Genomic DNA, 17559 nt, shown 5'->3' with positions numbered 1-17559 from the left:
TTTTCCCCCCCTTTTTTTTTTTTTTTTTTTTGACCTCTTTTCGGTTATGTGACATTTCACATGTCTAATGGTTCCTGATTTCATGGTACATATGCTTGATTCGATGTTACGTGATGCAAATAGAGGAAAAGTCGTTAGCGTCATGGCATTTAGCGTTTAATTAATAGAATAGATAGAACATATGATTATTGTTTAATATTCACTACACTACGCCCATCAAGACACTAATTTTCATGAGATACTACAACTTCCATCTACCGTGATTCTCATACTCTGTCCCAGGGGAGATGAAGAATTAGTGTAGACAAACGATACATAACTGGATCAGATTAACTGAAAGGATTAATCGAGACTCAATAGAACAAGATTGAAGTCAGCATAGCACCTTGTGTTATGATAACGCAGCAACATATATTTTATGTGCACTTGTTGGTACATTCAAGTATACAGACAGCACAATATGTATAGGTCCTTCTATGCTAAGTACATCATGCTCGGTGGTATCATACTCTAAAGCAGAACAAAACCAAGGAAACAGCCGCGATCCTAAAAATTGTCCGCCTGTTCCAAAGCCAACATCTTAGACTGACACTGATACGTAGTGTCCCCAGACCTAGTCCTCCGAAGTGGCTCTGCCCTCCGCATGCCTCTCTCTGGATTAGACATTCTCCTATGCCGCTTCGTCGTCCTACTCGATGCTGTATCCAACATGACGTGGACATTTAAATTCGCAGCTGGGGGTTCGTTTGGCAGGCTTATCGGGTTGTTCGCAGGTTTGCGCGAGGCGGTCTTCCCACGAGATTCAACTGCGGAAAACCCCCTGACAACATCTGGATTGAATTCATTATCGTCTCTGAAAAGATTGTCGTCCGGGTTGGTCTGATCTTGATGTCAATGACTGCTCCATCCCCATCTAGCCAACTGGGACTTACGCCCGTCGTGAACCTTCTCCCTGGCATATTAACATATTCATCGAAAGAGCTTTCAAGAGTCGCGAAGTTAAACCGTTTCTTTTTCGACGATGGCCCCGTCTCAAACCTTTGTCCTATATCCCGTCTGAAATCAATTGGTCGTCGTTGTACAGGTTGGTACCGTGAAAGCGATAACCAGCACTTCGGATAGCTTCCATACCACGATTGGATTACCGGGTCGATGTCCAAGGAGAAATGGATTCGACTCTCAGCGCGTGGTTTGTGGATTAGCATGGCGAATGTAAATTCCCGTGGTAGACCAGAACGCTGCAGTGAGTTCTCCTCCAATGACCAGACAATCTCTCCAGATTCAATGTCATACTGTCGTCCATGAGGACTTTTCAGCGTCCGTACAGATCCTTGAATTCGCATCATTTCGTATCGTCGGTATTTTCCAAGCACGCCTCCAGATGGCGATATACTGGCGCTCACGGGGAACTCCGAAACGCCTAAACTACCTGCTAGCCCAAAGTTCCATTGTAGTGTCTCTGGTGATACGGCTCCGTAGATCAGATGTGGTGCGTGCATTATAAACCGGGGTTGTATCTGGCCGGAGGTGGACATTTTGCGATTGCCATGGACGGATGCGCGGATGGTAGCTGCCATGAACCGATGATCTAACGTATTAGGTGAATGTAAGACGAAGTTAACAGCGAGGAAGTCGACGTGTTCGAAGTCTTTGTCTGACACGGCGGGACAGGAGTAGTAGCCGTGTTGGAGTCGTTGGACGTGCGCTGTGATATAGGCATCGCCAGGTAGTCGACGCTCATAAATGCAAGATCTGTTGACAAGTAGTCGAGGATTGGCGAGGTTAGGGTCTTGTGACGGTTTGCTGCCATTGTTGTCTTGTTTTGTTGTAGGGACGCTGGGAAGTGGAGGGTGCGCTGGAGGTGCTGGAGTAAATACTGGTACTTCTCCTGCTGTATCATCCTGCCTCTTAGCCACGGAAACCATGTCTGCTTTCTGTAGGCCCAAGATACCGTCATTCCAGAGCCCCATTTTCAATATTAATGCGAGTCGAACACCGGATACGAATCATGTAGTCGACATCCATGAACAGATTATGAAAAGCCGTCTATTTAGCTGGCTCTGTAAGCTTGTGCGATATTCGCTGTTGACGTAAGTTCTCTTTACGCTTGAACGAAAAGCGGCAGGAGCAGCTGTTGATGCTGTCAGGTGAGAGTCGGGGGTCAGATGAAAGAGAGCATGACGGCGCTCTGAAGACTCTGACAGTGACAGAGACAAATTCTGTAAAGGAATGACGAATCCAGTGAATTAGGCTGCCTGTATAACTTTGCAGTGTATAAACCAGGCGCTTTGATGTGTATTCCTCCAGTTAGTGAATGCTGCAGTTAGTTGCTTGATGATGTTAGCCTTGATGATGATGGGGAGTATGTGCAGTAAATGCAGTGAATATAATCTTGTCTGTGTAACGCCACACAGTATCTAGTCACAGAGTACCATATAACTCTGCTATTCTCTAGATATGGCATAGGATATTGCCCGAATCGGAAACGTCACTTTGTATAGAGTCATGTGATCGGACAAACAGCTTTTCCGCAGATTTTCCTCAGAAGTCACGGGCTTCGTTTTGTATAAACTCGGCTTCAAGCAGTACTCCCGACGAGTTATTTGCATCTTTTCGTATTTGTATGGAATTAGATTGCCGATTGAACGGCTAGTGAGGTACCGAATTTGTGTGTTCGCTTTTCGATTGCCAGCTCGTGGGAGTCCGATTTGACCGGTATTTGTCGCAAACCAGACCAACAAACAATCTACGGAGTATCGGCATCGGCAGGCTGCCTGTGATGCCATAGGAATTAATACGCTTACTTGTTGATTCGGGTTGGAGAAACATTCTGAATTGAATTAAAGACGGCGGATTCCTGCGCCGCGGGAGCATACCTTGAAAAGAAAAGCAATTTACGTTTACACATTACTCCATTCGCATTTTCATCACTGATCCGAAGTTTATCATGGCAACAAGTGCATTTCTATTTTCCCGGCAATGTCCGCGGTTATTAGGTTCAGGTACTCGCACGCTCGGTTCGGGTGCGTTGAGGGGAGGGTTTCGGCAGCATGGGATGTTCAACCGGTCTATTGTTACTTTGTCGGGGTTATCGAGGTTTGATCGCCTGCCTTTGTTGAGCTTGAACGAGAAATTTAATCAGTTTTAGGTCTCCGAGGACGAAAGATTGCTTCGTGCGTGGTGCAGATGCAAGCTGCATAAAGATACTCAATCAGAAGAGATGGACGACAAACAAGAGCCCGGAAGATCAGGTGCAACCCACCAAAGAGTATGCTATATCCCATACTGCTCCAGAATATCTATATTCAGGCCTTGCCAAGCGCCATCCACGATTTCTGTCTGACAATTTGAGCCAGATCTGAACAACCTCGGATACAAGTTCCTCAAAAAACTCATGAAAACATCTACACTGTTCCAAATATCCTGACTTTTTCTCGTCTGCTTGCTGCGCCCGCTGTAGGGTACTTTCTTATCCATCACCACCACGCTGCTGCCTTGTCCCTGTTCGCTTATGCGGGCATCACGGACCTTGTTGACGGGTATATCGCCCGTCGATGGAATCTGCAGACAGTCGTCGGAACCATTATCGACCCAATGGCTGACAAACTACTGATGACCATCGGTGTTGCCTGTCTGGCAGTAAATGGATCGATTCCCGGTACGCCTCCTCCACCCAACTTCAGAATATATGACTGAGACAACCAGTCTGGCTCGCCGTGATCATCCTCGGCCGCGACGTAGGTCTCGCAATATCCGCGATCTATTATCGCTGGATCTCCCTCCCACCACCCAAAACAATGGCTCGGTATTGGGATTTTTCGCTCCCCTCTGCAGAGGTGAAACCGACCGAAATCTCCAAGATCAACACTGCATTGCAGCTTTTGCTCGTTGGATCTGCGATCGCTCTGCCTGTGCTCCCGGAGACGTTCTTGAATGCGTGGCATCTTAGGGAGGCGATGACTGGATTTCAGTAAGTTCTTATTCTCTTTCCCTCCGTTCTGCTCTTTTCCTCGTGGGTGTATGGGAAATACCAGTGCAATATATTTACCTCCGGGGGGGAAACTGGTACATACGACCATAGGGTGTGGAGAACAGGGCTTCCCGTCCGCTCAGCCGTACTTAAGCCACACGCCGGCCGGTTAGTAGTTGGGTGGGTGACCACCAGCGAATCCCGGCTGTTGTATGTTTCTTTTTTTTGCGGGCCAGATCATTCTCTTGCATTTGTTCTTATCTTTCAGTGTTTGATGACCCATGCTAATTGTGTAGATACCTCGTCGCAGGAACCACCATTTGGTCCGGCCTTAGCTACGTCTTCTCGAATAATGCTGTTAAGATCTTGACTAAGGAAGAAGTTCAGAAGAGGATTGCTAGGAGTAGTGCGAAGAAGGGATCTTCTTAATGTTCTCGAAGCTTTTTGACGGAGGAAAGGAAAAAGTCCGTGGTCGTACAGTTGTATATACGGGGTGAACTTTTTGTGTACTTGAAGTTTTGTAGATGGGTTGCATAGCATTACATTTGACATTCCATATTTAAAAATTTGTCAAAAGTTGATATTCCTAAAAAATATACATGATGACTACACGAAACTGGCATATAATAACCAAATGGCAAAGCATGGTATCAAAATAGACATTTTATATCATCCAATAAAACAAAGACTCCACCCTTGAACCCTATAATCAATCCCAAGCGCCGGTGTATAGATGCATGATATACATATCACATAAAAAAGTTCCGCCCCCAGATCTATGAAATCAAGGAGCAGCCCCCAAAACTTCCTCCGTGACACTCTCAGCATCCCTCCCCGCAAGCCCCTTCTTCCCTCCAAACCTCTTCAAATGAAACACCAACTGTAATGCACCAGCAGGTGTAACACCTTCAATGCGTCTCGCCATACCGATGCTAACAGGCCGCACGCGCTCCAGTGCATGGCGCTCTTCGGTGCTGATTCCCCGGATTTTGGAGTAATCAAGATCAGCGGGGAGTGACAGGTTCTCGTCGTGTTGGTATTTTCTCGCCATTGTCTCTTGACGTTTGACGTATGGTGCATAGCGGCCTTCGATGCCGACGCGGGCGCGGACTTCTGGGGAGAATGATGAGGGGTTGTATGCGGTGCTGGGGGTGGAGGTAATATGGGGGATTAGAGAGTCGACTTCGATATTTGGCAGGGCGAGGATGTCGAGTGCAGAGCGGGTGGAGGTATCAGCGCGCACGCCGAAGCCCCTACGGGACCAGGCGTTGGACGTGAGGCGCGTATTCCCGAGGAGGTCCATGAGTTCGCCAATTTGGCCTTCTGTGTCGCTGAAGTGGCGCCAGCGCTTGTCTGTGACGATGCCGGCATCGCGGGCCTTGCGGGTTAGACGGAGGTCTGCGTTGTCTGCGCGGCTGGAGATGCGGTATTCGCTTCGGGTGGTGAACATGCGGTAGGGTTCGGATACGCCCTTGGTGATGAGGTCGTCGATCATGATGCCGATGAAGCCGTCTGAGCGGCCTAGGGTGAGGGGTGTTCGGCCTTGTGCGTCTAGACCGGCATTGGTTCCGGCGATGATACCTTGTCCGGCTGCTTCTTCGTAGCCGGTTGTACCGTTGATTTGTCCAGCAAGGTAGAGACCGCTGATCAGTTTGGTTTCCAATGTCGGTTTGAGATTGCGGGGATCAATATAGTCGTATTCAACACCATAGCCTGGTTGGAGCATAGTCACGTTCTCCAAGCCACGAACCTTCCGCAGCATTTCATACTGAGCATCTGCGGGAACGGTCATCGAGATACCGTTCGGATAGATAACATCATTGGGTGCGAACCCTTCCGGTTCCAGCCAGATCAAGTGCCTCTGTTTATCGTGAAACCGAATGATTTTTGATTCCAAGGAAGGACAGTACCGGGGACCTCTGACTGTTTCACGAATGTGGACGGACTTGTCCAGGTTGGCACGGATGATATCGTGGGCGGCCTCGTTGGTATAGGTTAGCCAGCAAGTGAGCTGACCTTTGTCACCCACCTGCACGGTATTATTGAGATAGGAGAACGGCTGTGGCGGCGAATCGGCTTTCTGAACCTCCAGAGGCGCATAGTTAATCGTTTTCGAATCCAATCGTGGCGGAGTTCCTGTCTTCAATCGTCCCAGTTGGAAGCCAGCATCACGCAAAGACTTGCTCAGTCCAAACGTCGCAGCTTCTCCCATGCGCCCCGACGGGAAAACATCAAGTCCGATATGGATTTCTCCGCCCAGGAAAGTTCCTGTTGTAATAACAACCCGTCCGGTAGGAATGACCTCCCCGGACTCAAGCCTGACTCCAACAATCTTGCCCTGCGCCCCAGGAGTATCCTCCATCCCCTCCTTGGAAACAACAATATCCGCCACCTTCCCCTCGACAACGCTCAATCCCTCCGTCCCAACAAGCTCCTCCTGCATATACCTCTTATACAAATCACGATCGATCTGCGCGCGGGGGCCCCAAACAGCCGGGCCCTGCTTCCTATTCAACATCCGAAACATAACACCCGCTTTGTCGATGATCCGGCCGGCGACTCCATCCATTGCATCTACCTCCCGGATCATTGTACCCTTTCCAATCCCTCCGAAACTGGGATTGCACGAGCATACGCCGATGTTCGAGAGCGAGGGTGTGACGAGTGCGGTTCGAGCTCCGGAGCGGGCTGCGGCGGCGCAGGCTTCGGAGCCTGCGTGACCACCTCCGATAACGACGACATCGTATGGTCTGGAGTTGTCAATTACTACATTGACATAGAGTTGGGGGGAAGGACGTACCTCGCACCCGAGACTGTAGCCATACCACGGCCCCTACATAGCATCCCCGAGCGAGGACCATGGCCCCAGCGGAAGAGAGCCACTGATCGTGCTCGAAAAGCCATAGTGATTATAGCAAATTGACCAGAAACACTGCAAGAATGAAAGTTACCCTCTGCACCTCGATACCCTGCCAGGCACGAAAAAATAAAAGCCGATATAATCACGTGCAGTGCTTATTGCCGCTAACTCCGAAGGTGGTAGTGTGATGACATAAGCCAATTTCCGGCGACTTTTGCGCCATCGTCGGCCAATTGCGGGGCAGCGTTTTCACACCCCGCGTTCAATTGGTTTTGATATAAGATCTTCGGCATATAACTGCAGGTCATTCGCATCATTTGCAGAATTTCTTACATTTGAGATATCCTGTCCGTAAATTAGAGGCAAAATGAAGGCATACTGGTATGATAACCAACCGGTAAGTCTGCCCGCATTCATTGCCCGAAAACTTTCACATATTCTTTTCAGAATTGAAGCTAACGTCGAACAGGGCGACCAGCGCGAGCCCCACGACTCCGGCCGTCCCGTCACCGAGTCCTACCTCGAGTCTATCGGCGTCTTCTACCGCTATTGCCCAACCATCGACCTCGTCGACACCCTGGCCGCTGAACGTGGCTACAAGAACCGCGACGAAGTCTGCGTCTCGCCGCAGACCATGGGCGACATCTATGAGGAGAAGGTGAAGTCGTTCTTTAGTGAGCATCTGCATGAGGACGAGGAGATTCGGTACATTCGCGATGGGGAGGGGTACTTTGATGTGCGTGGGCAGGAGGATGAGTGGGTGCGTATTCGATTGAGTAAGGATGATTTGATTATTCTTCCGGCTGGGATTTATCATCGGTTTACCACGGATGATAAAAATGTAAGTGCTTCTTGTCTATGGGTATATGGTATTTGCTGATTGTGGATAATAGTACGTCAAAGCTATGCGTCTCTTCCAAGCGGAGCCAAAGTGGACGCCGTTGAACCGTGGCCCTGAGGTTGATGTCAATCCGCATCGGAAGACATACCTGGACACCGTCCCTAGCCCTTCTGTGACCGCAAACTAAGTGTGAGCGTTGAATACCTTTGTTGGACAATCCTTTTGCACGTTTAAATCTGTATATACCTCAACGCATCAATGGATTTATGACTCAAGACTTTTCTCTAATGCCTCAAGAGTAATGTTACACGAAAAGGAATCTTCTTGAACTCTTTGCCACAACAGCAGCACGTAGATTCAGTTAGCAACCACGCTGCTAGGCATAGACCCAGGCATCTGGAACTCTCCGCCGCTATCATCACGAGTCATACTCCGACTCCTAAGGCCACCCGTCTCAACGTTATAGCTGCTGGTCCGCGAAGCGCTATCATATGATGGACGTGACCCGCGGAACCTTAGCCCTGGTGCTTCCCCATCATTCTCATCGTTCTGAATAGGGACGGCTATATCGGTAGCTTGGCCGGTGTGCGACGCTGGGTTGGAGGCTGTTTCGGATTCATCGCCCGTCCTCACGCCTGTCCGACCCATACGCGGCCAAAGATCTGGTAGTCCGACGACTTGGACTCGGGGCTCGACAACACGTTCCTCAAACCATGCATGCACCCGAGCCTCGACTAGCTGTGCAACCTTGGGCACGTCCTGGAGCCTACTCCGTGAGCCAATGAGCGAGCGGACTGAGAGATCGAGCCGATAATCGGGCAGAAACGAGAATGCGACGTTGCTTTTCGGACTATTAGACCTCGAAGAATCATCTTGCGCATCAGCGCCAGATTGGTTGACCTCAGGAGAACCAGTTTGCGGGCGTGCGTCTGCATCGCGCGACGGAGATGGAGATGGCGTGTGGAGGGGTGGCGTAGATGCTGGGACCAAGGAGATACATAATGTCCCCGAGAATCGGACAACAGAGACTGATAGTGCAACTGGTAGGATGGCGGAACGCGGTTTGGGATAGTTAAGCACTAGTGAAGTCTCAACAGCGATGGAGAGGTTATCATCGCTTAAATCGACATCCAACAACGCTTGGAGTCGCCCACCATCGGTGTTGGGATCATCAACAGCAATAATGCGACAGTTACTAAAAATCGGAAACTCCTCCCCTAGGGAAATATCCGTAACCGCAATCTTCTCCACGAAGGACGGTTTCTTCTCCGGGTTATTCAACGCCGCGTTCAAGGAACTGAGAATCGATGACGTAGGCGAGTCCTTCAGCAAATAGGCTGTCTGTCTATACTGTGCAATGGTCTGAGCAATCAATACATTGAACCAGTCCATCGATTCCGGCTGATGCGATGAATGGTGCATCCTCTGACGACCATGCTTCGAGGGCGTGGAAGGGATAGCATTGTAGTAGGTTTTTCGGAGGATGGATCGGGTGTTCGTTGCGGATGATGGCACTGGACGGAGGACATTAGACGTCGAAGGCTTTTCCCTCAATGATCTGGATGTCTCCTCGTTCGGGGATGCGTTGTAGACAGAGTTGGTTCGTCTTTGGGTTGCGTTGCGGTGGGAGAGTCCGCGGGACGGAGACGGAGGTGCTTCGCCGAAAATGAAGAACTTGATGAAGGCCCCGATCAACAACACGACAGAAAGCTGCCCGAGAAGAAACCCTTGTGTAAATGATAGCCTGTCAATTGTCAGTAATGCGCATCTCTGGGGGTGTGAAATCACGATCTCTTCACGTACGAGGATGGAGCCGGCACCGGCGAGGTTCCGTCTGAATCAAGTCAGCTCAGAAGCTGAAAAAGAAGAAATAGAATTAGAACGTACTTTGAAGACTCATTGTCAGTCGCTGTAGACCTTCAAAACACCTGTCTTAGCCCATTGCCGTTGAAATGCTTGAGGTGGAAGTTGAGGTGTAAATTGAAGTGGTCGGAAACTTATTTTATCGATAACTGAGAGAGCTCCGTCTCCGAGGATCTACCCGATCCAGATCACTGCCTTAGGCCCATCGCCACGACACGTTGGCTGCCTTCCTTTTTCTTCGGAAGGACGAAACATTACCTATTCATCACTATCTACGATGCCTACGGATTAGAACGGCTGTTCTGTTAATCTAACAGCACCAACTACCTATATACGTCACACCACTCCACAAGCAACAATGAGATCCCTAATATTCTTCACGTTCATACTCCTTCTATCTCTCCTCTACGCCTCCCCCGCCTTCTCATTCGGATATGGTTCCCCCCCCAAACCAGCCAAAAACGCCATCCTCCTCTCCGACGTCAAATCCCTAACCCTCCGAGTAAACCAACGCACCACCTCCCGCCGAGTCTCCCCAATCCCCCAACTCACATGTATCGGCCCTTCAAAACGAGTATGCAACCTATACACCATCGATGCAATGCGCTGCACAAACGCAGGCTCCGAGTACGACAAAGAAGATATCCAGTGGACCTGCACCGCGCCTCTCCCGCCAGAATTCAAATTGGGTTCTACGGATGTTATCTGTGAGGGATACCGAGATGCGGATGATAAGTGGGTGTTGAAGGGGAGTTGTGGGGTTGAGTATCGATTGCTGTTGACGGAGGCCGGGGAGGAGAAATTTGGGGGGATACGAGATGAGAGCAATCCGTTAAATGCTGTGGGGAATTCAATTTTTTTTGGGTTTATGGTGGCTGCTTTTATCTTTATCTTGTGGCCTGTGGTTTTGAGTTGCTTTGACATTCGCAGAGATCGTCCGGATCAGCGTCGTGGTTGGGAAGGGTTCTGGGGAGGTGGGGGACCTGGCGGTGGTAATGGTGGACCATATCCTGGGCCTCCACCGCCATATTCCAGATACCCCGAACCCAGTCCTTCCCCGTCGGCTGGCGGTTGGAGACCAGGCTTCTGGACTGGCGCAATAGGCGGCACTGCAGCTGGTTATGAGATGGGGAGAAGAAGTGAGAGGTATGGCTCGCCTTTTGGTGGCCGACGGATGGGCGCGAGATATGATCGTGACCCTTGGGAAGGCAATTCACGGACTCGTTCGTCGCCGGGATTCTCAACTACTACAACGGGGACCGGGTTTGGGTCGACCAGGAGGAGGTGAATGTGAGCAGGACTGTTTGACGAAGCAGTTTTGATTTCATTTTAGCTAATTACTTGGTCATAACGCAGCGACAGTCAATGCATAAACCAGCCAATTAGATAGATAGGCAATAAAACATGCTGTGCAGTGTAAGAATCAGGTAAAATTCAAACCATCCTCCAGATATAGTCATCAGATCCTAGATCATATAACTCAAACCCCATAAACGCCTTTCACAAAACGCCAATTCATTACTCAATACATTTTTGACCGTATCAAGGAAAATCGTCAATCGAACCAACAACTTCTTCCGTCCCGCCGGCTGCATTCTTGGTTTGTTTTTTGCTATTTCGCTTCTTGGCTGTCGTGCCGTTGTTCTTATCAGCGGCGTTGCCCTCATTCGTACCGTCTGGATTGCGAAGCAATTCCTCTTGTGCCGCTTTCTCCTTGGCATGTTGATCTTCAATGCGCTTTTTCTCTGCGTCTAGTTCCTGCTGGATGTGCTTGGGATCATCGTAGACTGTGTTTGTCATCTCAGAGTAGGTTGCGATGTCGATGGTCTCGGTCGGGCCAAGAAGCGTATCCTTGATTAGGCCGGGGTTTTTGCGTTCTTCGTTGTTGAATTTGAGCTTTATTTGGCGTCTGGATCGGCCGGGGAACATTTTACTGATCATCATGAAATCAGTGCCGAACATCCGCAGACCTCGATAGAAGAGGTCGGTCATCTCTTCATCCCAGGATTCGGTCTTGGATCGCTTGCCGTAACTTGCTTGATTGACCTTGCGTGTGAGCGAGTTTTCTACCACGTCCTCCAGTTCTCCCATGTCTCGCGCCGCGTCCGCGTGACGGTCGACTTGCAAAGACGCTGTATCAAGCACAATTTCTCCATTAACGATTCTCATCACTGGTCCTACTTGCCCTCCGTGCTTATCGTCGGAGATTCCGTCTTGCTCTGGTGCCGAAGATGCTGCTTCCCCGTTCTGCTTGGTGGGTGTCGGCTCGGTATCTTCGCCCCCCTGTTGCGCTTTTTCTTTGCGTTCTTGCTCTGCCGTTTCCATATTCCGTAATTCCACTTCTCTCTTAGACATCTTTCCCGTCCGTAGATCCTTGCAGAGGTCTGACATCTTCATGGCTGTCGGCGCAATCTCGATGCTCTCTGCGCCTTCGGGAGTCGGTTCACGCGGCTGTCGCACACGCGGTCGCCGTTTTCGCTGAGTAGTTGTTCCATCTTCCGTCTTATTTTGCACTGGTTTCCTAGTTCTTAGTTTCGTTGTCTTCCGAGCTTTGCTGGCAGGAGCAGGTTGCAAATTGGTTTCAGGGTTGGCGGTCTCTTCGGTTTCGGTCTGCGTAGCTGGAGGAGTAAGCGGTTGCGCTTCAGCTGGTGGAGCTTCCACGGATGGCGCTACTGATTCCGTAGTAGCAGCGATTTTCTGACGTTTTGTGGGACGAATCTCAGCCGCACTAGCTGAAGGGCGTCGAGTCTGCGACGGCGGGGGTGACACTAAGGTTTCATCGCGAGCTGTTTCCTGGGTAGCGTATGGGAGTACATTTTCTTCGGTTCTGGCCTCGGGATCGGGTCTTGAAGACGCAGGCGCAGATACAGGCACCGGTTCAGTAAGTGGTGCCTTGCGCGGGGGCGGGGTAGGTTGAGGAGCGGCAGGTTTTGTAGCGGGTCTAGGAATAGATGTAGAAACAGATGGTTTTCGCTTTGGCGCAGGAATCGGAATAGCTGTCACGGCTGGATTTGGCTTTGCATCTGCCGTCTTCTGGGTAACGGATGGTTCTGCAACCGGCGGTTCCGCTGCAGCACTGGTAGCGACGGACGACTCAGGCGTGGAAACAGGCGGCTTAGGTGTGGGAGCAGTCGCGGTCTCTGTTGCAACAGGCTGGGATTGCTGGGAAGTTGGAGCGGGCGTTTGCTGGGCTGCACTTGATCTCCTGGGCGGTGCAGCTGGCGCGGCGCGTCGGACGGGCGCTTTGGGGGCAAACTTCTTGCCCGACTTGTCTACGGAAACGGAAGAATCAGATGATTGCGCGGGAGTAGAGGTAAAAATAGAAAAAAGCCAAATGCAAAAGACTTACTGATAACCGAGCTGGAGAAAGCTTTCATCTTTACATGGCCCGGTGGGTAACAAGTCGACGACGCGCAGTAGAAAAAAAGTCTAGATGCCGGCAGTTCGTCCTGAACTCTGGGGGAAAGTGGGCGTGGTCACGTGAGAGGCACTAAGGGACGCTAACGTCCAGTCGAAAATCCTCCTGGCTTCCATGATCCATTCCCCTGCCCTGTCCTGCTTATCTTAAACCCACCACCTCTCTTCTTTACTTTCTCGACTATTTCACGCTGTTATCCCCACAGTTAGAGTACTCCTCGTTTTCTTTCTTTTAAAACACCTCCGGTCAGTTGCTGCTCGGTGGTGGTGGCTGCTGCTCCGTATGCCGTCCTAGCCACTGATGCCGGCCGCCGAAGCAACCCCCGTCGTATCTTCCGAGTCAGGTCTCGTCAAGATGGAAGACCGGAAGAGAAGCGCTACTAATGATCACAATGATTCTGCTCCACCATCGAAGAAGCAAGCAACTTCTGTCAATGGTGGCAGCAAACCGCATCCTGACGCGGATATGCCGTGGAAGGATGACTTGGAGGTAAGCGGATAATTGACACAAGAGGATTCTTATTCTCTGATTGTTTCAGGATATGAGTTCTACTCCGTCTGGTATCAATACTGACTAGAATTTTTACGACAGCGATTCCAAAAAGACGCGATATGGCGCCAAATGCAGGAATACAAACGCGAAAAGGTTTCCCTGGAGACAAAAGTAAAGGAACTTTCCAAGGCCGCAAATTACCACAACGATCACCTTCGCGTTATCGATGCATGGTACAACCAAGTACGTTCATTTTCGGAAATTCAAGTTATCTAAATTCTAACTCTCTCTGCAGTTGATCGACGAAGTTAAGATACTGTTGGACCCTGTAAAAAAGGAAGGAAACAGCAAGGGTAGGCGCGCTATTTGTTCGCCAGATATATTCTCATGGGAACTTAGCTTTGCTAACAAATATGCAGAGCAATCGGTTTTTCGGAGCTCCTTGCAATTCGAAGATGCTGAAGATTTCGAGAAGCATTTGAAAGCCCGATCGGATGAAATACGTGACATTATATCGCGACTCACAACAAATTTGTCAAAAGCCCCGCCTGAGGTTTCCGATCTGCAAAGCCAGCTGGCCAAGAAATTGGCCGAGGAGAAGGTTACCATTGGCGAACTCGAGAAAGCCTTAGCGGATAAACAACAACTTGAAGAAAGCCTAGAGGCAGCATCTCTGCGCTACATGGTGGCAGAGAAGAAACTGGATCGTGCACGGAGCGTGACAGTCGCCAAATTGGAGAAGCAGTATATCCTTGGTGCACAACGACCTGGCGCAGACAGCGCATCTGGAAGTCGAGAAGAGCCGTCTGTTACCAACGGCGTAGCTACCCGGGGCGAACGCAATCCGGAGCTTGAAGAGATGCATCACAAGCTTGTGGCTGAATCCGAAAAGCAGAAGGAACAATTACAGAAACTGGAGATTGAAAATGCCAGCCTGCTGAACCAAGTCACCGAATTGAATATCAAGGTTGGTATTTTATCTCGTGACACGGCAAAGCTTTTGCTGACATCTCGTCACAGCACTCCAAACTTAGCGATGATGATTACGCGCATACGGATCTGTTCAAGCAGTTGAGATCGCAGTACGACGATGTGGTTAAACGGATAAACCATTCTGAAGCGACGAATACGCAACTACGTGAAGAAGCCGAGAAGTTACGATCGGAGCGGACCTCATACCGCATACAAATCGACGATGAAACACAAGGCATTGTCGCCGAGAAGGAAGCGCAACTGGTACGGGCGGAAACAGATTTGGCCAGAATACGGAACGCTCGTGATGAACTACTGGCCGATCAACAGATGAGAAAGGCCGCACAGGAGCAGGAAAAGACATCAACCATCAAGATCCAGGAACTCGCAAGTGCCGGGGAAGCTCGAATCGCTTCTCTAGAATCCGAGGTGGAGAGGCTACGGGTGCAGGTCGACAGTGCGCAATCTACGGATGTCGCAAGGATTCCGGTTGAAGAGCTTCGGACCAAATACCAGACCTTGGAACGGCAGTATGCGATGCTTAACACTGAATTGGCGTCCATGCAAACGGCATGCAAGAAATATTCAACACTAGCTTCGCAAAAAGTGGCAGATTTCAGCGCTCTAGAAGAGAAAGTTGCCCGTTTAGTCGCCGAGAAGTCCAAGGCCGATCAGAAATTCTTTGCAGCGATGAAAGCAAAAGAGGCACGGGAGATGGAGGTCCGGACCCTGCGAATGCAGAATTCGAAGAGTTCCGACATTATCTCCCAGTTAAAAGACTCGGAAGCAGCCACACGCTCCTTGGTTGCGAACATGGAAAAGCAGGCCAGCGAAAACAAAGAAACCTTAAACACTGTCACTAGCAAACTCTATGCGGCCCAACAGCAACTCACAGAGAACAGTATCGTCACGGACGGTTTGAAGAACCAGATAGCCGAACTGAAGGCTCTATCGACTTCAAAGGATTCCACACTGGCAAATACTTCTAGTGCTTGTCGTCGGGCAGAGACGGAGATTGAAAGCTTGAAGGCATCGCTGGCAGATACTAAGAAGAGCTTGGACAACTGGAAGAATAAGAGCCTTGGGAACTCTTCGTCTGAGTACGAAATGCTGAGGGTATGTTTCGATTATTGACCTTAGGGTTTGCTATCTTTGCTGATTTGTTTCACAGACGCTTGCCATCTGCACAGTATGCCGCAAGAACTTCAAGAACACGGCAATCAAGACATGCGGTCATGTCTTCTGCAAAGATTGCGTCGAAGAACGTCTCACCTCGCGATCGCGCAAGTGTCCGAATTGCAACAAATCCTTTGGAAATAATGACTACATGCACATCACCCTCTGATTACTCCCCGGTTCCGAGGTCGTTATTTTCACTTCCTTCCGATCTTTGTGCCTTTTCGACTTTAGAGGATTTTAACTTCTTGTACCATAGTTTATTCTTCGGCTTTTTCCCCTTCTCTTTCCCTAATATTTGCCGCGATTACCTCTTCACACCTTGACATTTTTTATATTACGGTTTTTTGTTTGAATTTCTGTTCATTGCTCTTCATTATGGGAAATTAACGGTGGTGTTTGTCTGATTTTTAGCAGGACAGGGGTCTTAGGAGCCGGCGTTCGAGCTGATTTTGTGCTTCTGGGCAAGTGTCTTCTTTTGCATATCGGCCAGAGCAATGGTGGATATTCTGGCCATCAAGCCACGTTTGTTGATTATATTTCTTTTTTATTGCTTTTTGGATACCCACTTCGGTGACTTTGACTGGCACACGGGTGGGAATATCGCAGGCGCACATTTCCGACTTTCTCGCGAAATGTAGGATTAGTTAGGGCCGTTTGGATGAGTAAAAGATGGATGGCTGAATGCAGTGATATCGATGGCGTTTATTGCGACGATGATGAATTCTACTTTGAGATCAAGGACACAGTTGAGTTTTCTTTGTTTTCGGCATAAATGTCATGAATTGAATATTCTGCTATAAAGAAGCTCATGCCTCCCAACCCATAGGTCCAGCGGCGGAACCACCTGGCCTGCATCTTCTACGTTGGTATCCCATTCCCGTTCTATCCGCTGCATAATCATTTCCTGGAGTCCCTTGCTTGCCAAGATAGCCTGAGCCTGGTAGGGGCCCATGACCGAGGCCCGCACCGCGGCGCTGAGAACTGCTTTAGCATGGTTCAACATGAAGACATAGGCCGTCTGGTGAAGATCCATGCCCATAATAAAACAAACCACACCCCACAGTGGCGAAAAATGTCCCTTGGGTCCGAGTTCGTCTACATGGTCAAAGCAAGACTTGAGCGCATCCAAAAAGTCTTCGAGGGCTTTCACGGCATTGACAGCAGTGCCAGCGCCATTGGCCATAGAAGATCCAGAAGACGCGTACAAACCATACGATCCTCGGAAAGCCCGTTCCCAAAGACCAAGCAGCGCTCGTCCTTGGGCTAGACTTGCTCTCTGCGCCACCACGCACGGTGTCGATGCGTCCAGGTCGTTATCCAATGTTTCCAATGTCTCTGGGTATCGGTAGGCGTTCAGGACGTACGGGAGCGAAGTACTCCCTAGCGATGCAATGGAGAGTTTCAAGAATCGGCGGAACGATGCGATTGAGGTCACTGACCGCGGGAGAGGCTTGTTGTGCGCCAGATAGGACTCGAGACCGCTGGAGTACGCGAATGAGCCCAGCGGCAGGGCGGAGTCTGACAGGAGAAGCAAGGCATGATGGATAGGGATTGAAGGAGGTATCCCTGATAGCAATTAACTGTGGTCAGCGCCCCAAGTGTTCAACGCGACTATAGAAAAGAACATAAAAATCCTGGTGGCATACCATTGGGCTCACGCGACAAGGATGAGGGCTTTGCGCTGCGCGGCGCAAGGTGCGAAGATGCTAATTGCGCCTTTGCATTGTGTAGACGAGACTCGAGATCCGCAATCTCCTGCTCCAAATCTTCGGTATTATTCTTTGTATTCATGGAGGCTTTCTTATCCAAAAATCAGAGCCATTGGCCGTCATCTCGGGGGCGCAGGGGTTAAAATAGAGAGAAAATGTGACGCTCTTATCAGTCGCCACCGGATGCATACCGGCACTCCCCGATGGGCGGTAAAGCTTGGCATAAAATCGGCCGACAGATCGGAGGTCTCTTGC

General features: G+C 49.9%; 8 protein-coding genes across 8 annotated transcripts, besides 6 other annotated features; 3 read left to right on the top strand and 5 right to left on the bottom strand.

Annotated features, from left to right (window-relative positions):
- Nucleotides 1-606: 606 nt before the first annotated feature.
- On the bottom strand, nt 607-2326 carry EURHEDRAFT_417353 (uncharacterized protein). Its single transcript, XM_040783178.1, has one exon. It carries the CDS (start codon nt 1968-1970, stop codon nt 756-758), a length of 1215 nt encoding a protein of 404 aa, XP_040634260.1. The 5' UTR covers nt 1971-2326; the 3' UTR covers nt 607-755.
- Nucleotides 2327-2947: 621 nt separating this feature from the next.
- Nucleotides 2948-3096: a sequence feature (Protein overlapping with rRNA (EURHEDRAFT_488892, EYE90569.1) was converted to a misc_feature.).
- Nucleotides 3097-3148: 52 nt separating this feature from the next.
- Nucleotides 3149-3268: a sequence feature (Protein overlapping with rRNA (EURHEDRAFT_488892, EYE90569.1) was converted to a misc_feature.).
- An 88-nt stretch (nt 3269-3356) lies between these two features.
- Nucleotides 3357-3658: a sequence feature (Protein overlapping with rRNA (EURHEDRAFT_488892, EYE90569.1) was converted to a misc_feature.).
- A 47-nt stretch (nt 3659-3705) lies between these two features.
- Nucleotides 3706-3970: a sequence feature (Protein overlapping with rRNA (EURHEDRAFT_488892, EYE90569.1) was converted to a misc_feature.).
- A 111-nt stretch (nt 3971-4081) lies between these two features.
- Nucleotides 4082-4150: a sequence feature (Protein overlapping with rRNA (EURHEDRAFT_488892, EYE90569.1) was converted to a misc_feature.).
- Nucleotides 4151-4266: 116 nt separating this feature from the next.
- Nucleotides 4267-4399: a sequence feature (Protein overlapping with rRNA (EURHEDRAFT_488892, EYE90569.1) was converted to a misc_feature.).
- Nucleotides 4400-4574: 175 nt separating this feature from the next.
- Nucleotides 4575-6922, bottom strand: EURHEDRAFT_417351 (tRNA modification protein MTO1). The gene is made up of 2 exons (XM_040783177.1): nt 6771-6922; nt 4575-6720 (listed from the first exon to the last, which is right to left on the bottom strand). The coding sequence occupies exons 1-2, from the start codon at nt 6872-6874 to the stop codon at nt 4755-4757; spliced, it is 2070 nt and encodes a 689-aa protein (XP_040634258.1). The 5' UTR covers nt 6875-6922; the 3' UTR covers nt 4575-4754.
- Nucleotides 6923-7197: 275 nt separating this feature from the next.
- Nucleotides 7198-7858, top strand: EURHEDRAFT_381883 (acireductone dioxygenase (Ni2+-requiring); the record flags this gene model as incomplete). Its single annotated transcript, XM_040779467.1, has 3 exons — nt 7198-7227; nt 7300-7671; nt 7724-7858. 3 exons carry the CDS (start codon nt 7198-7200, stop codon nt 7856-7858), a joined length of 537 nt encoding a protein of 178 aa, XP_040634257.1.
- Nucleotides 7859-8028: 170 nt separating this feature from the next.
- On the bottom strand, nt 8029-9571 carry mmm1 (ERMES complex subunit MMM1; the record flags this gene model as incomplete). Its single annotated transcript, XM_040780483.1, has 3 exons — nt 8029-9415; nt 9475-9505; nt 9559-9571. The coding sequence occupies 3 exons, from the start codon at nt 9569-9571 to the stop codon at nt 8029-8031; spliced, it is 1431 nt and encodes a 476-aa protein (XP_040634256.1).
- Nucleotides 9572-9719: 148 nt separating this feature from the next.
- EURHEDRAFT_417349 (DUF1183 domain protein) lies at nt 9720-11119 on the top strand. The gene has a single exon (XM_040783176.1). The coding sequence runs from the start codon at nt 9893-9895 to the stop codon at nt 10820-10822; it is 930 nt and encodes a 309-aa protein (XP_040634255.1). The 5' UTR covers nt 9720-9892; the 3' UTR covers nt 10823-11119.
- EURHEDRAFT_549252 (transcription factor TFIIIB subunit BDP1) lies at nt 10950-12911 on the bottom strand (the record flags this gene model as incomplete). The annotated part of the gene is made up of 2 exons (XM_040787500.1): nt 10950-12806; nt 12884-12911. The coding sequence occupies 2 exons, from the start codon at nt 12909-12911 to the stop codon at nt 11077-11079; spliced, it is 1758 nt and encodes a 585-aa protein (XP_040634254.1). The 3' UTR covers nt 10950-11076.
- A 341-nt stretch (nt 12912-13252) lies between these two features.
- On the top strand, nt 13253-15761 carry EURHEDRAFT_381879 (E3 ubiquitin-protein ligase BRE1; the record flags this gene model as incomplete). Its single annotated transcript, XM_040779466.1, has 6 exons — nt 13253-13441; nt 13544-13687; nt 13740-13797; nt 13864-14411; nt 14465-15532; nt 15588-15761. 6 exons carry the CDS (start codon nt 13253-13255, stop codon nt 15759-15761), a joined length of 2181 nt encoding a protein of 726 aa, XP_040634253.1.
- A 291-nt stretch (nt 15762-16052) lies between these two features.
- On the bottom strand, nt 16053-17434 carry EURHEDRAFT_417345 (urease accessory protein UreF). Its single transcript, XM_040783175.1, has 2 exons — nt 17242-17434; nt 16053-17161 (listed from the first exon to the last, which is right to left on the bottom strand). The coding sequence occupies exons 1-2, from the start codon at nt 17384-17386 to the stop codon at nt 16371-16373; spliced, it is 936 nt and encodes a 311-aa protein (XP_040634252.1). The 5' UTR covers nt 17387-17434; the 3' UTR covers nt 16053-16370.
- Between the last annotated feature and the right edge of the window lie 125 nt (nt 17435-17559).

Source organism: Aspergillus ruber (genome assembly GCF_000600275.1).
Source record: "Aspergillus ruber CBS 135680 unplaced genomic scaffold scaffold00047, whole genome shotgun sequence".
In the NCBI taxonomy this organism is placed as follows: Eukaryota; Fungi; Ascomycota; class Eurotiomycetes; order Eurotiales; family Aspergillaceae; genus Aspergillus; species Aspergillus ruber.
This window is presented reverse-complemented; position numbering and strand designations above follow the sequence as displayed.

Excerpts from the sequence above, each read along its gene's own strand:
- EURHEDRAFT_417353 (XM_040783178.1), bottom strand. The coding sequence starts at position 1,970 with ATGGGGCTCTGGAATGACGGTATCTTGGGCCTACAGAAAGCAGACATG.
- EURHEDRAFT_417351 (XM_040783177.1), bottom strand. The coding sequence starts at position 6,874 with ATGGCTTTTCGAGCACGATCAGTGGCTCTCTTCCGCTGGGGCCATGGT. Across the intron at positions 6,721-6,770 it reads GCTACAGTCTCGGGTGCGAG|ACCATACGATGTCGTCGTTA; the intron begins GTACGTCCTTCC and ends TGACAACTCCAG.
- EURHEDRAFT_417349 (XM_040783176.1), top strand. The coding sequence starts at position 9,893 with ATGAGATCCCTAATATTCTTCACGTTCATACTCCTTCTATCTCTCCTC.
- EURHEDRAFT_417345 (XM_040783175.1), bottom strand. The coding sequence starts at position 17,386 with ATGAATACAAAGAATAATACCGAAGATTTGGAGCAGGAGATTGCGGAT. Across the intron at positions 17,162-17,241 it reads CTTGTCGCGTGAGCCCAATG|GGATACCTCCTTCAATCCCT; the intron begins GTATGCCACCAG and ends AATTGCTATCAG.